The following is a 14,328-nucleotide window of genomic DNA, read 5'->3' on the forward strand; positions in this document are numbered from 1 at the left end:
GGCAAGAGTCAATATGAAATTAGAGGGGTGGAAGGAAAAGTTAATCTCAAAGGCAGGAAAGGAAACTCTGATTAAAACTATTGTTCAAGCTCTCCCTCAATATGCAATGTCTATATTCAAAATACTAGTTTCAATTTGTCAGTCCATAGAGAAAAAGATTGTAGCTTTTTGGTGGAGAAATAGTGAATCGAGGGCTGGCCTACATTGGAAGAGATGGGAAGTTCTCAAAACCAGAAAAGATCATGGGGGAATGGGATTTAGAGACCTCATATCTTTTAATAGAGCTATGCTTGGTAAACAAGCATGGAGACTCTCTCAAAACTAGTCATCATTATGGAGCTAAATTCTAAAAGGAATTTATTTCCCTACAAGATCCTTCTGGCAGGCTGGGAAGGGGTCTCGGCCCTCTTGGGGATGGCAGAGCATTCTGATGGGGAGAGAGAAGATATCAAATTCAGTCAGATGGTCGATTGGCACAGGGGAGAAAATCAACATTCGGGAAGATAGATGGCTAAAAAGAGGAATAATTGGAGGACCGACAACCGTTGAAGAACCAGCCACAGTTGCAGACCTCATCCAACATGAGGACAAAAGATGGGATGAAGCTATGCTTACAAGGCTATTTGATGAGCAGATAATTAAGGAGGTGTTAGCAATGCCAATATGCAGTCATGCAACACCAGACAAACTAGTGTGGACAGCTACAAAGTCGGGGCTTTTCTCGGTGAAGAGTGCGTATAATCAAATTCGTGAAGAGGAACACCCACAGAATGTAATGCAAGCATCATCATCCTTCCGGCCAACTCGCAAAGTGTGGTGCAAAATCTGGAATCTAAAAATCCCCCCCAAGGTAAGAATATTTCTGTGGAGTGTATGCCAAAATGCTCTCCCCACAATAGAAAATCTTTATAGGAGGAAAATCTTACCTTGACCAGCATGCCCTTTCTGTGATCAAGAAGCTGAAACGGTGGAGCATCTCTTCCTCCTTTGTCCTTGGACAGATGCAATTTGGAAAAACCTCTCAATTCAGATCAAAATCGCACCTCAGGACCTAACACGAATTGAGGTATGGATTCAAAACTATCAAGTACAGCCACATAAATTGCTTACTCCAGATGAAATTGCCATCCTCCTGTGGTTTATTTGGAAGGCCATAAATGAATTTATGTTTCGAAGAAAACCCCCAAATCCAAGAACCTTAATCGAGTCGGCAAGGATTATGATTCAAAACTATAGCAAGTGGAATCATCAAAGCTTCAATCTGCATGCGCAGAAGAGCTTCTTACCTCTGAAATGGAACCCGCCGCAGAGTAATTCCTTCAAAATAAACATAGATGGCTCCTTTCTTGAAGGTGAAGCAGAAGGAGCAGTGTCGGGAATCCTCAGAGACGAAGCTGGAATCCTGTTGGACAGCTTCGCCATGACAGTTCCAGCGACTTCGCCATTACACACGGAATTGCAAGCTCTGCTACAAGCTCTGGAATTCTTCGTCGACAGGAGAAAGGAAAGAATTGAACTGGAGACGGACAGCCTTCAAATGGTAAAGATGCTACAACAACAAAGTCAAGTCAGCTGGGAAGTGGAAGCATTCGTTCGGGAAGCTCACATTGGGATGGCCCAATTCACTAACCTAACCGTGGTCCACTGTAACCGATCTGCGAATCAAGTTGATGATTGGGTCGCCAAAACGCAACATAGAAAGTTGTTATGTTTTGATGCCCCTATGTCGGGTTGTGGTTCCAAGAACTCTTAAGTTTCAATCGAAGTGCTCTCTTTCGACCAAAAAAAAAATACTCGCTACTCAAACTCCATCCGAGTCAAAGTTCCTTTTGCCAAACGTCAACATCCAGGCGACGTCATCCGTGATCTCCCTCTAATGTTCGTAATGAATACTCCAAACTTTTGTTATTTGATTTTCTTGAGGGTCCCCATCTTCTGTACCAAATGAACAGCGACATATATGCAAATTTGATGTGCGGATATTATTTTTTAATTTGCCAAATTACTAAGCATGTGAGCATTTCTAATTGACCAGTTTTAAGTTGAGGTCCTATTGGATAATACCAATGTTGTAGTTTTACTAGGTTCAAGTGTGGGAAATAAGCAGGTTGAATGCGCGAATTAAATAGCGCCGCACGCCACGAAAGATCTATAAGTTCAATGCCATTAGTAATGATTACGTTTCGAGTATATGTGAAACCATGTAACATGTGTTTAATTGGCATCTTTCTACATTGTCGATCGTTGAAGACCCTTTTAAATTATGTATACTCGAAACTTAACCGTTACGGTTGCAACCACATAGCATATATTTAATCGGCATCTATCTAAATTGTCGAAAATGGAAAAACCTTTTAGATCACATATACTCGAAACTCGACCATTCCTTTGTGGTGCCCACGGGGCTTCCTAGAAAGGAAAATTAAGGATGATCACCGGGTCATGTTACGTGCCGAAGAAGCAGGCCATGTACCCCTAGGGTGATGATGCACCATTCACATGCTATAAGAAGGGCATGATCGGCATGTCAGACAGGGTCGGGAGTTGGGTTCGGTTCAGCGTCGACCCCAAGGAGTATGCCTGGGGGGCTCATGATGAGCTGCGCCGACGAAGTCTAGAAGCAGGAGGCCGGCCACGTGGACCTCAAGTCGGTCCTCGCCGCGGTCTCCGTTAGGGGATTGGCCATGGGGTGCCTGTTGATGCTGGCCGATAATGTACATTCCTTTTCTTTACAGACCTCCAAGTCGGACTAATTAGCGTTACTAAAATTTGTGAAGATGCAGACTACGTGCACCTGGACGTGAACTTCTGCCATGTTTTCTCGTCGTAATACCGTTTGCAGGTTATGAACATGGGCAATAGCGAGTTTGTGTGGATCCGAAAGGGTGAGGGCATTATCCAGTCGCCGGTCCAAGAATAAGGTTTCAACTGGCCATATTAACTTGTAGAAAGCCGGGGTACAGTACTATTGGGAATGCGTAGCAGAAGCCCGATACCTTCACATTGAGAGATCGCTAAAAGGAAACTCAAGTTCGAGCCTGTCAACATATCCAGTTGGACCTACCTTCACTCAAAAGCTTAAGCCAATGAGTTATGGCTCAACTAGGATATATTAACTACTCAACACCACATCAATCATCCAATGTGGGACTTCTCTAACACAACTCACACGTGTTTCTCAACAATCTTTCCTCACGTGTGAGCTCGATGTTAGGTTTGCTCCTCCTTAATTTAGGTATTTTTCTCCATCAGCTTATCTCAATCTCCAAGTCATTGCAATAGATTAGAGGCCCACCAATCAGCCATTGGCTCTGATACCTTTTGTTGGGAATACGCAGCAGAAGCCCGATACCTTCACATGGGAAGATCGTCAAGAGGGAGTTCAAGTACGAGCTCGTCAACATATCCAGTTGGATCCACCTTCACTCAAAAGCTTAAGCCAATGAGTTATTGGCCAATTAAGATATATTAACTGCTCAACACCACATCAATTATCCGATGTGGGATTTCTCTAACACAACTAACACGTGTATCTCAACAAGTACTCTGAGCTTAGCATAGGTAAAAGAGCTTGAATTTACAAATTGGAGATTTGCATCAAAAGATTTCACGTACTCTGTTCACTGCATACTGAGACTATCGAGCGGCTTTAACGTTAGACTTGTCGAATAAGGCGATCCGGGTTTCACGTGCGAAGACCGCCGGAAACCGAATAAAGAGACGAAACCCGAATCATAACATGATATAATCTGCAAGAGCCTAATGTTTATCATGAATCTTTATGTGTTTTTATCGACTCGAGATCGGAGTTGGGACATGTCGGGTTCGCCACTAAATTTTTCAGTTTAAAGCGGCCATATAAAGTATCGGCTTGGGAGGCATTACAATAGTAACTTGTGAGTTATTACGACGTGATGTCGCATGGCTTTGCGGAGTTTCTTTCGATGGAAACAAATAAATAAACTCAACGCGTTTTTTTTTTCCGTAAACAGAACCCTAAGCTTCCACGTGCGCTACGCCTCTCGAGTCTTTCTTTCTTTTCTGACCGGGAACTCCAAATAGTAGGAACATTACTCAAGCCAACTCGAGACAATCTCCCAAAAATTGGCGCGTGTTTGGCAAGGGGATCCTTGACCCAATTCCTGTAAGCTCGATCATATTGCAGCGGTTTCTAATACGCGGGTTCCATGCACAACTTAATGGTTGAATAAATGTGTTTTCTCTTAATATAAGATGAATCGATGGTCTTGACAAATCCGAAAATTAAAATAAATAATCCTTTTTTTCTTTTTGTTCAGTTCTATATAGTCACTTATATACATTCTCCTAATATACATTCTCCAAAAGTGGAATATCCATAAGGTTCTTTGGGTGATGATGTAGGCAAATTTGGTTCAAGTGTCGAAATAATTGCCAAATGAGGTACCAAATCTCGAAATCTTTGTCCTAATCTGAGATTAAGATTAGGATTAAGATTAGGATTAGGATTAGGAGAAGATGGTACGCCAGCTTCAGCTTGGGCTGGACCAGGCAACAAGACATGCCTTTTCTGTGGGATCAGCAGTTGTCATCTGATTAGTGAAGTAGCGTGATAAGCACAAGCCAAAGATGGTAAGCCGGCCATTTTTTAGTCCAACCGAAATATACCAAGGAAGGTCATGAAAACCTGGAATTGCTGGCTTCCTGGAAACAAAGCGAGTGGCAAGTCTTCTTCAAAGGAAAAAAATAAAAATAGCTGCGTCACCATACCAATACTTCAGGCGAGATATGGACGCAAAAACCGACTCGCATTAAGACAGCTAGTACTAAGTACCGGCTTCTTCTGTTAGCATTGTTTAAGGTTGTAATACCGGACTTTATAACCCGGCATAAGCGGAGAAGTACTTTTATGTTGCCCTTCAAACATATTGCCACATTCGTCATCTCAGCTTCTGTAACCAGATGAAAATGAATGATTTAGTCAAGTAGTTTATAACCCGGCAATCGCATTGGAATGTCATTAACACAACTGAAGCTGGTAAAGGGAAAGTTTTCTTGCTAACGAATTCCTCTAGAGTTTGTTCAAGAGCCACACTTTCTCACAGCAAATTTTGGCAGTTCAGTCGTCCAACGATGTCATGATAGATGAATAACTACTTTCCTTGTAAATGGCGGAGTCTTGGCGCATTGATGTTTCGTCTCTTCCTTTGCGGGCGGCTCAGTTCAGATCTCTCATTAATATGCTGCGAGGGATTTGTCGGCAAAACCGTTGTTTTATAAGGTAAGAACAGCTGAAACTGAGCAAAATCAGTATTAGCAGTGGAGCTTTTGTCACTTCAGAATCGTTCCCTGATTTGCATTCAGTTGGAAAGAACTTGTCGGTCCCCTCATGAAGATTGGATTCAATGGCCAAGACAAGAAGCTGCATAATCCCGTTCTTATATTAGGAGAATATCAAACTTGGAGGGAGTTCAGGTCTCTGGATCGATGACAATCATGATGTTATAACGTACTCATCTTTAGTGCAACGCACCGCAATCACCTCTCTTCTTACCAAAAAAGTCTTAATTCTTGTAGACAAACCATATTTCTGCATGTAAATTACCCGGGATGACTATCATCAACACATGAGGTTGCTATCAATTTAAACCTATTTTGGGCCTCCTCTAGGAAATGACTCAGTGCTGATGGAATTGAGAGCATGGGCAAAGGCGTCGGTCACCGGTTAGAGCATTGAGGTCCTTCAAGCCTTCCGTCCTGTCATGCCAAAGCATGCACCAACGTGTGCGATTACCATGGTCACTACACATCTAACAAATGCTTGACAAACTGCGACAATCCAATGCAAGGATTGTGGTCATTTTTATTTGCGATACACCTTGTGGTCGGTTCTGTCTATTTGGTCATATGTTCATGTTTTCTTTGTCATGTACTTGTCCCGAGTCCATTCATAGGAAATGGTAGAAAAACACTGATTATGTTTGTGAAATGGGCGGCGGTCCTCTCCGAGTCAAGTTTCAGGTCATTCGCAATAGGAACAGCGAGCACGAATAATTATGTAGTAGATTCATCATTTATCAACACAAAGCGTTATTAAGATCAACAAGAGTCATGTTGTGTTGAATCGGGAGTAACTTTAGCGTGAGCTTTTGAGTTTTGGAATATTTTCTGTTCATCAATCTGCTCGTCTGCCGATGTTAAGTACAAAGTATTTGGGAGACAGTTTCATATGTCAACTGACATTACGATCCTTCGTATGAGGCAAATACATTGAGTTGATTCTAGGATGTTGGATCTCATACATCCATTGTTGTTTTAGGGTTGATCTACACAATAATTGCTACAAGCGTTCGACTCGAGGTTTTGAAATTTCCCGGAGAATAAGATCAACGAGCAAGATGACCGTTTATAGTCGAGCGATTCCTATCAAGCCTGCCTCATGCAAGCCACATACAATTCATTATAGACTATCTCTTACGCTTGGCTCGTAGACTTGCATGTAAATCCCATGAGAAAACCAGCCAAAATGAGAAAAGCATGCATACGCGAGTCATGGTCGCCATCCCTTGCGAGTAGCAATCGGCATATCGTGGTTCCCTGCCCAGTCTTGATTAACACACGACTGGACTTTTCTCGTTTGTTGATGATTGTAAGGAGATAGCAAGAAACTTTCCTCGGACAATCCAACTTGCTCGTTACGAGTCTGAATATTACTTTCGATTCGATGCTTATCCGCGTAATTTTGATATGCTGTCTGTTGTTCAAGTGTCAAGATGGTTTACGCAGCTGAAATAATTGGAATAACTTCGCAGTCCACAGACTTTACCAACAGAATCAATATCAACTTTCCGCATTCAATTGAAATCCGTTGAAGGAATGAACCGAAACAACAAAAGCTACGTCTATTTTACACCCCAAAAGTCAGCTTTTGTAGTCTGTATCATCCTAAAGTGGATGATGACAGTACCAAATCTGGTCCATCCCAAGAACAAAAGGAAAAGAAAAGAAAAGGAAAATCTTATGGCAAAATAAAATAATCCGCTGTCTTCATCTATCGAGGCTTCTTCCTTCGGTCCACTTCAGAACAGAAACCCCATAGGAAGAAGAAATCTAGAGCCAAGGACACATCAAGATTCAGATCCATACTCCCCAAGCTTGGGAATTGCATCCCGTTGAAATCGCTGGGACACTCCTCGATGCCCGGGAACGCCTCGAGATCGTGCTCGTCGGAACCCGTCTCCGGACCCACCGAATGATTTGAGAACGATACGTAGCGGCAGGGCCGGCTATGCGGATCCGGACAGCTCGAGCCAGGCCGGCATGGGCCCTGACTCGGCGTACCACACCGCGGCCGCCTTGATCTCCGGGGCCGTGAGGGACCCGCCGCCGGGGATCTCTGGTGGGCTGTCCGGGAAGTTGAAATTCGCGGTGGGGCCGCGGATGCAGAAGAGCGCAGCGTCGAAGGCGCGGGCAGCCTTCACGGGTGAGTCGTAGGAGCCGAGCCAGAGCCTCTGGGGGCTGTTGGGGAAGCGGATCTCGGAGACCCACTTGCCCCACCTCCTCTGCCTCACCCCCTTGAACTTCGGGTCGCCCCTCGCTCCCGAGCCCCCGCGCACCGCGAGACCCGCCGCCGCTGCGCTGCGCATCACCATTTCTTCTTCCTTCCTTCCTCAAGTCAAGATTCGATCTTGAGGATCTGGGTTGACTTGTTTTTTGGGTGTGTGTGCATATGATTGCTCGTTGCTGGTGTTGAGGCTCAGATGCCTGAGACAAGGAAGCATTTTGCGGCTCTTTATATAGGTCCCCATGCAGACAGACGAGGAAAGAGAGCGAGCTGTGTCCGGTGCAGTGTGTGCGTGGGGGAGGGGCCAAACGTGCTCTGTTCCCCTAGAACTTCAAAGTAGACGAAAAAGGAACACAGTGCCACGTGGGGTGGAGTCGGGACAAGTCTCAAATCCACAAAAATAAAAATAAAATGGTGGACCAGCTGAAATGTTCGGTTTACGGCGGCCATATGAAATATCGGCTTCGGAGGCATTATAATAGTGACTCGTGAGCTGTTGCGATGTGACGTAGCGTGGCTTTGCGGAGTTCCTTTTGGTGGAAAATAAATAAATAAACTCGAAGCGTTTTTATTTCTTTTCCGTAAACAGAACCCTAAGCTTTCACGCACGCTAGGTCTTTCTTAATCTTTCTCTTTTTTCTGACCGAGAACTCGAAATGGTAAAATCGTTACTGAATCGACCCGAGACGTTTTCCCCGTGCACTGAAATTCTCCCCAAATGGCGGCGCGTGTTTAGCACAGGGATCCTCGACCCAAATCCTATAAGACCGATCATATCGCGAGGGTGTCCGATATGCGGGTTCCAAGCCCAGCTTGATGTTCGTATTTTGGGGAAATTATTGGATTTTTCCCTATTACAAAGTTCAAATAAATATGTTTTTCTTAATATGAGACGGAATACGATCACCTCGACGAATTTGAAAATTACTATAGTTAATTCATTTTTCTTCTGGTTAAGTTCTATACAATCACTAATATACACTCTCCGGAATTGGAATATGCATAAGGTTGTTTCGGAGATGATGTGGGCAAATTTGGTTCAGGTGTCGAGATAATTCCCAAATGAGGCACCAAATCCTAAATTAGGATTAGGATTAGGAGAAGATGGTAGGCCAGGTTGGGCTGGACCAGGCAACAAGACATGCCTGCCTTTTCTGTGATATTAGTAAGTAAGTGTGATAAGCACAAGCCAAGGATGGCAAGCCAGCCATTGTTTAGTCCGACCGAAAAGCCAAGCAAGGTCATGAAAACCCTGGAATTCCTGGCTTCCTAGAAACAAAGCAAAGTGGCAAGTCTCTTTCGAAGGAAAAAAAAAAGGCTGCATCACCATGTTCATCAGCATCAATTCTGTGCCAAAATTCAGCTTTGGTAAGTAAAGAAAGAACATCATTGCATGCGTTAGCATGAGTCTCGTTAGGAACTCATGATTTAAAAATTAGAATATACTGAACTCACAAGCATCCGATGTACCTAAAAATGTCTCTGTCACAAACATCACCATGAATTGTGCATCATCCGTTATAACCATGGAACGCTCCTATGAGCTTAGCCGAAAATACGTAAATATCTTAATTACTATTGAAGTAAATATTTTTTGTTTCTCGAGAAGTGATCCAAATTGTTGATTTTTAATTTCTCTATCGGCCTCGGTGCTTTTCTCTTTGGAAATTGATGATTGCTATGCAACGACTAACCAGCCCTAAGGAAAATGACATAAACAGTCCATGAACTTTGACTTAATGTGCAATTTGATCCCTGAACTTTTAATTTGTTCAATATAGTCTCTGAACTTTAACCCAATGTTCAATGTGGATGTGATCCTTCGACTTTTGGTACATGTTCAATATAGTCCATGAACTTTATAAAATGTTCAATGTAGTCCTTCAATTAATTTAAGTTCATGAACTATATTGTACATTTTCATATAGTTCAAGGACTAAATTAAACATGTATCAAAAGTTGAGGAACCATATTGAACAAATTAAAAGTTCAGAGACCATATTGAACATTGGGTTAAAGTTCATGGACTACATTGCAAATTAAAAGTTCAAGGACCAAATTGCACATTGAGCCAAAGTTCAGGGACTGTTTGTGTCATTATCCCCCGGTGCTGAGTATAGAATATACGTTAAAACTTGTCCTGCGAATTTTACATCCACGTTGTTTCCCGAAGCCCTCGCCGTCCTAAAGCCTTGCGACATTACTGTCGCTATTGCTATTGGACTAATTAACAACAAACAGGGTATGACGGGAATGGGCAGGTAAAAGGAAAGTTTTCTTGCTAACGATTTCCTCTAGAATTTGTTCAAGAGCGACACTTCCTCACAGCAAATTTTGGCAGTTCAGTCGTCCACCCATTTCATGATAGATGAATAACTACTTCCCTTATAAGTGGCTGAGTCTTGGCGCAACTATGATTTGTCTCCTACTTTGAGGGAGTCTCGGTTCACATCTCTCATTTATATGCTGCGGGGGATTTGTCGGCAAAACCATGGTTTTATAAGGTAAGAACAGATGAAACTGATTAGAATCAGGATCAGCAGTTGAGCTTTGGTCACTTCAGAATTGTTCCCAGACTTGCAATCATTTGTAAAAAACGTCCGCTCATGAAGATTGGATTCAATGGCCAGGACAAGAAGCTGCTTTATTCCGAATCTTGCGTTAGGAGAATATCAAACTCAGAGGGAGTTCTGGTCTTTGGAACGATGGCAATCACGACATTATAACGTTCGTTCATCTTTAGTGCCACACGCACCGCAATTTACCTCATTAAGGCCCATTTCTTCTTACCAAAAATGCCTAATTCTTCTATACAAATCATACTTTTGCATGTAAATTACCGGGGAAGACTATCATCGACTCGTGAGGTTGCTGTCAGTTTAAACCATTTCGGGCCTCCTATAGGAAAAGACTCATGGTTCATTTTTTGGAAAAATTTAGGGAAATGCAATTGCATTTACAAAGGACTTTGGCCCAAGATAAGTTTTGAGGTGCTTTGAAAAGTTGCATTCATGGAATGCAAATAAACTTTTTTTCCTTCCAACTTTGGCATCGCTCAACTTTCATAATTTGGGAAATGTCCTTGAAAACCCTAATTTGCCAAAGAAGGCCTCAGCTACCGGCAAGCAGCCAGTGAGCCACTGTAGAGCCACTGCCACTCTTGCCTGACCTTAGGCGAGACTGGCCAGCGGCAAATTTGGCTTGCCTGCAGCTGAATTCCACAGGAAAATAGTTTGAGATTCTTTTTTAAAAAAAATTAGCCAAAGTCCCTTACAAAGTGTAGTTTTTACCAAACAGCATTTATCCTAAATTGCTTCCCAATGTGTTTTTAAAATATATTTTACCAAATACTATTTGCATTTCAAAAATTCCTTTTGACCCAAAAGTCTTTGCATTTCCCCAAGGATATTTCCTCAAAGCCAAACCAAACGAGGCCTCGGTGCTGGTGGAATTGAGAGCATGGGCAAAGGCGTCGATCACCGGTTAGAGCATTGAGGTCCTTCTAGCCTTCCGTCCTATCATGCCAAAGCACGCACCAGCGTGTGCGTTTACCATGGTCAATACACATCTAACAAATGCTTGACAAACTGCGACAATCCAATGCAAGGATTGTGGTCATTTTTATTTGCAATACACCTTGTGGTCGGTTCTGTCTATTTGGTCATAGCTTGTTCATTTTTTCTTCATCATGTATTTGTCCCAAGATCATCCATAGGAAATGGTAGGAAAAACACTGATTATGTTTGAGAAATGAGTGGCAATCCTCTCCGAGTCAAGTTTCAGGCCGTTCACAATGGGAACAGCGAGCACAAATAATTATGTAGTGAACACATTATAAATGTATGATTCATCATGCATCTGCACAAAGTGTTATCAAGTTCGGCAATAATCATATTGAATTGAATCAAGAGTAACTTCAGCGTGAGCTTTTGAGTTTTGAAATATTTTCTGTTCATCAATCTACTCGTCTGCCAATGTTAAGTACAGAGTATCTGTGAGACAGTTTCATATGTCAATATGTCAATTGACATTGCGAACCTTGACATGAGGCAAATACTTTGACTTGATTCCAGACTGTTGGATCTCATTCTTCCACTGTTGTTTTAGAGTCAATCTACACAATAATCACAACAAGAGGACAACTAGGTTTTCATATTTTCCGGAGAAAAAGATCATCGAGCAAGGCGACAGCTTACAGTCAAGCGATTCCCCTCGAGCCTGCATCAGGCTTGTAGATTTGCATGTAAATCTCATGATAAAACCAAGCCAAAATGAGAAAAGTACGCATACGCGATTTGTGGTCACCATCCCTTGCGAGTAGCAAGCGGCATACCGACGTTCCTTGCCCAGTCTTGATTATCACGCGACTAGACTTTCCTTGGTTGTTCATGACTGAAAGGAGAAGGCGAGAAACTTTCCTCGGATAATCGAACTTGCTCGTTACGAATCGAACGTCACTTTCGATTCTATGCTTATCCGCACGGTTTTTGATTTGCTGTTTCAAGCCTCAATATGGTTTACACAGCTGAAATAATTGTAATAACTTCGCAGTCCGCACACTTTACCAACAAAATTAATATCATCTTTCCGCTTTCAATTGTGATCCATTGAAGGAACGAGCCGAACAACAAAAGCTACGTCTATTTACACCCTAAAAGTCAGTTTTTGTTGTCTGTATCATCCTAAGTGGATGATGACCTTACAAAATCTGGTCCATCCAAAGAATAAGAGGAAAAGAAAAGGAAAGGAAAATCTTATGGCAAAATAAAATAGTCCCGCTGTCTTCATCTATCAAGGCTTCTTCCTTCAGTCCACTTCAGAAACCCCATAGGAAATCATCCGGAGCCAAGAACACGTCAAGATTCAGTTCCATACTCCCCGCGCTTGCGAATTGCATCCCGTTGAAATCGCTGGGAAACTCCTCGATGCCCGGGAACGCCCTGATATCGGGCTCGCCGGAACCCGGCTCCGGATCCGCCAAAAGATCCAAGAACGATACGTCCAAGTACAGGTCGCTCTCGCCCGTCAAGACGCTGCTCGCCTCCGAAACCGACGGCGAAGGCAGCGGGGCCGGCGATTCGGATCCGGACAGCTCGGGCCGGGCCGGCACGGCGCCCGACTCGGCGTACCTCTCCGCGGCCGCCTTGATCTCCGGGGGCGTGAGGGACCGGCCGCCGGGGATCTCCGGGGGGTTGTCGGGGAAGTTGAACTTTGCGGTGGGGCCGCGGAGGCAGAAGAGCGCGGCGTCGAAGGCGCGGGCGGCCTTCACGGGTGAGTCGTAGGAGCCGAGCCAGATCCTCTGGCGACTGTTGGGGAAGCGGATCTCGGAGACCCACATGCCCCACTTCCTCTGCCTCACCCCCTTCAACTTCGGGTCGCTCCTCGCCCCCGAGCCCCCGCGCACCGCGAGACCCGCTGCCGCTGCGCTGCGCTTCACCATTTCTTCTTCCTTCCTCGGGTCAAGATTCGATTTTGACGATCTGGGTCGACTTGCTGAGCTTGCGAATCGATTCTGGAGAATGTTTTTTGGGCGTGTGTTGCTGATGATTTTCTCGTTGCTGGTGTTGAGGCTCGGATGCTTGAGACAAGGAAGCATTTTGCGGCTCTTTATAAATAGGTCTTCCTGCAGACAGACGAGGAGAGAGAGTGAGCCGTGTCCAGTGCAGTGTGCGTGGGGGGGCAGGGTCAAACGTGCGCGTTTTCCCCTGTTCTGCTGCTAGAACTTCAAAGTGGACGAAAAAGGGGCAACAGTGCCACGTGAGGGATGACATCAGCAAAGTGTATCTGGTTTTGTTCAATTTACGCGGTTGATCTTTGCTTGGGGAGTGAGGCCGTGCTCGTGACGCGACGATGCGAAAACCCAAGTCTCAAACCCAACAAATCAAGGGTTGGGACATGTTGCGCTCGCCGCTGAAATGTTCGGTTTAAAGCGGCCTTATAATTTCTGACCAAAAAAAAGCGGCCTTATAAAGTATCGGCTTCGGAGGCATTATAATAGTAATTTGTGAGTTATTGCGATGTCGGAGTCACGTGACTTTGCGGAGTTTCTTTCGATGGAAAATAAGTAAATAAACTCGACCCGTTTTTTTTTTTCCGTAAATAGAGTCCTAAGCTTCCGCGTGCGCTATGCCTCTCGAGTCTTTCTTTCTTTTTTGACCGAGAACTCCAAATAGTAGGAACATTACTCGAGCCAACCCGAGACATTCTCCCAAAAATCGGCAAGTGTTTGGCAGGGGGATACTTGACCCAAATCATGTATGCTCGATTGTATCGCGGCGGCTTCTGATACATGGGTTCCATGCCCAGCTTGACGTACATATTTTGGGAAAAATATCGGATTTTTCCCTATTTTGTTTGTCAGATAATCTTTCCCTATTATAAACTTTGAATAAATGTGTTTTCTCTTAATATAAGACGGAATCGATGGTCTTGGCAAATTCGTAAAATTACTATAATAAATTCTTTTTTTTTGTTCTATACTATCACTGAGATACATTCTCCTAATACATATTCTTCTAAAGTGGAATATTCATAAGGTTCTTTGGGTGACGACGGGGGCAAATTTGGTTCAAGTATCGAGATAATTGCCAAATGAGGTACCAAATCTTGAAATCTTTGTCCTAATCCGAGATTAAGATTACGATTAGGAGAAGATGGTAGGCCAGCTTCAGCTTGGGCTGGGACCAGGCAACAAAACATGACTTTTCTGTTATATTAGTAAGTAAGTAAGTGTGATAAACACAGGGCAAAGATGGTAAGCCAGCCATTTTTTAGTCAACCGAAAA

At 43.7% G+C, this 14,328-nt stretch overlaps 2 protein-coding genes across 2 annotated transcripts; both read right to left on the reverse strand.

Annotated features, from left to right (window-relative positions):
- Positions 1-7,265: 7,265 nt before the first annotated feature.
- Positions 7,266-7,720, reverse strand: LOC130138070 (ethylene-responsive transcription factor ERF017-like). Its single transcript, XM_056311037.1, has one exon. The coding sequence runs from the start codon at positions 7,629-7,631 to the stop codon at positions 7,266-7,268; it is 366 nt and encodes a 121-aa protein (XP_056167012.1). The 5' UTR covers positions 7,632-7,720.
- A 4,446-nt stretch (positions 7,721-12,166) lies between these two features.
- Positions 12,167-13,138, reverse strand: LOC130138002 (ethylene-responsive transcription factor ERF017-like). Its single transcript, XM_056310826.1, has one exon. The coding sequence runs from the start codon at positions 12,981-12,983 to the stop codon at positions 12,360-12,362; it is 624 nt and encodes a 207-aa protein (XP_056166801.1). The 5' UTR covers positions 12,984-13,138; the 3' UTR covers positions 12,167-12,359.
- Between the last annotated feature and the right edge of the window lie 1,190 nt (positions 13,139-14,328).

The sequence above is a fragment of the Syzygium oleosum genome, unplaced genomic scaffold, assembly GCF_021117445.2.
Source record: "Syzygium oleosum isolate NSW1041296 unplaced genomic scaffold, Sole_v2.1 Sole_v2.04, whole genome shotgun sequence".
NCBI classification, from domain to species: domain Eukaryota; kingdom Viridiplantae; phylum Streptophyta; class Magnoliopsida; order Myrtales; family Myrtaceae; genus Syzygium; species Syzygium oleosum.

Coding starts and splice junctions, on each gene's coding strand:
- LOC130138070 (XM_056311037.1), bottom strand. CDS start 7,631: ATGGTGATGCGCAGCGCAGCGGCGGCGGGTCTCGCGGTGCGCGGGGGC.
- LOC130138002 (XM_056310826.1), bottom strand. CDS start 12,983: ATGGTGAAGCGCAGCGCAGCGGCAGCGGGTCTCGCGGTGCGCGGGGGC.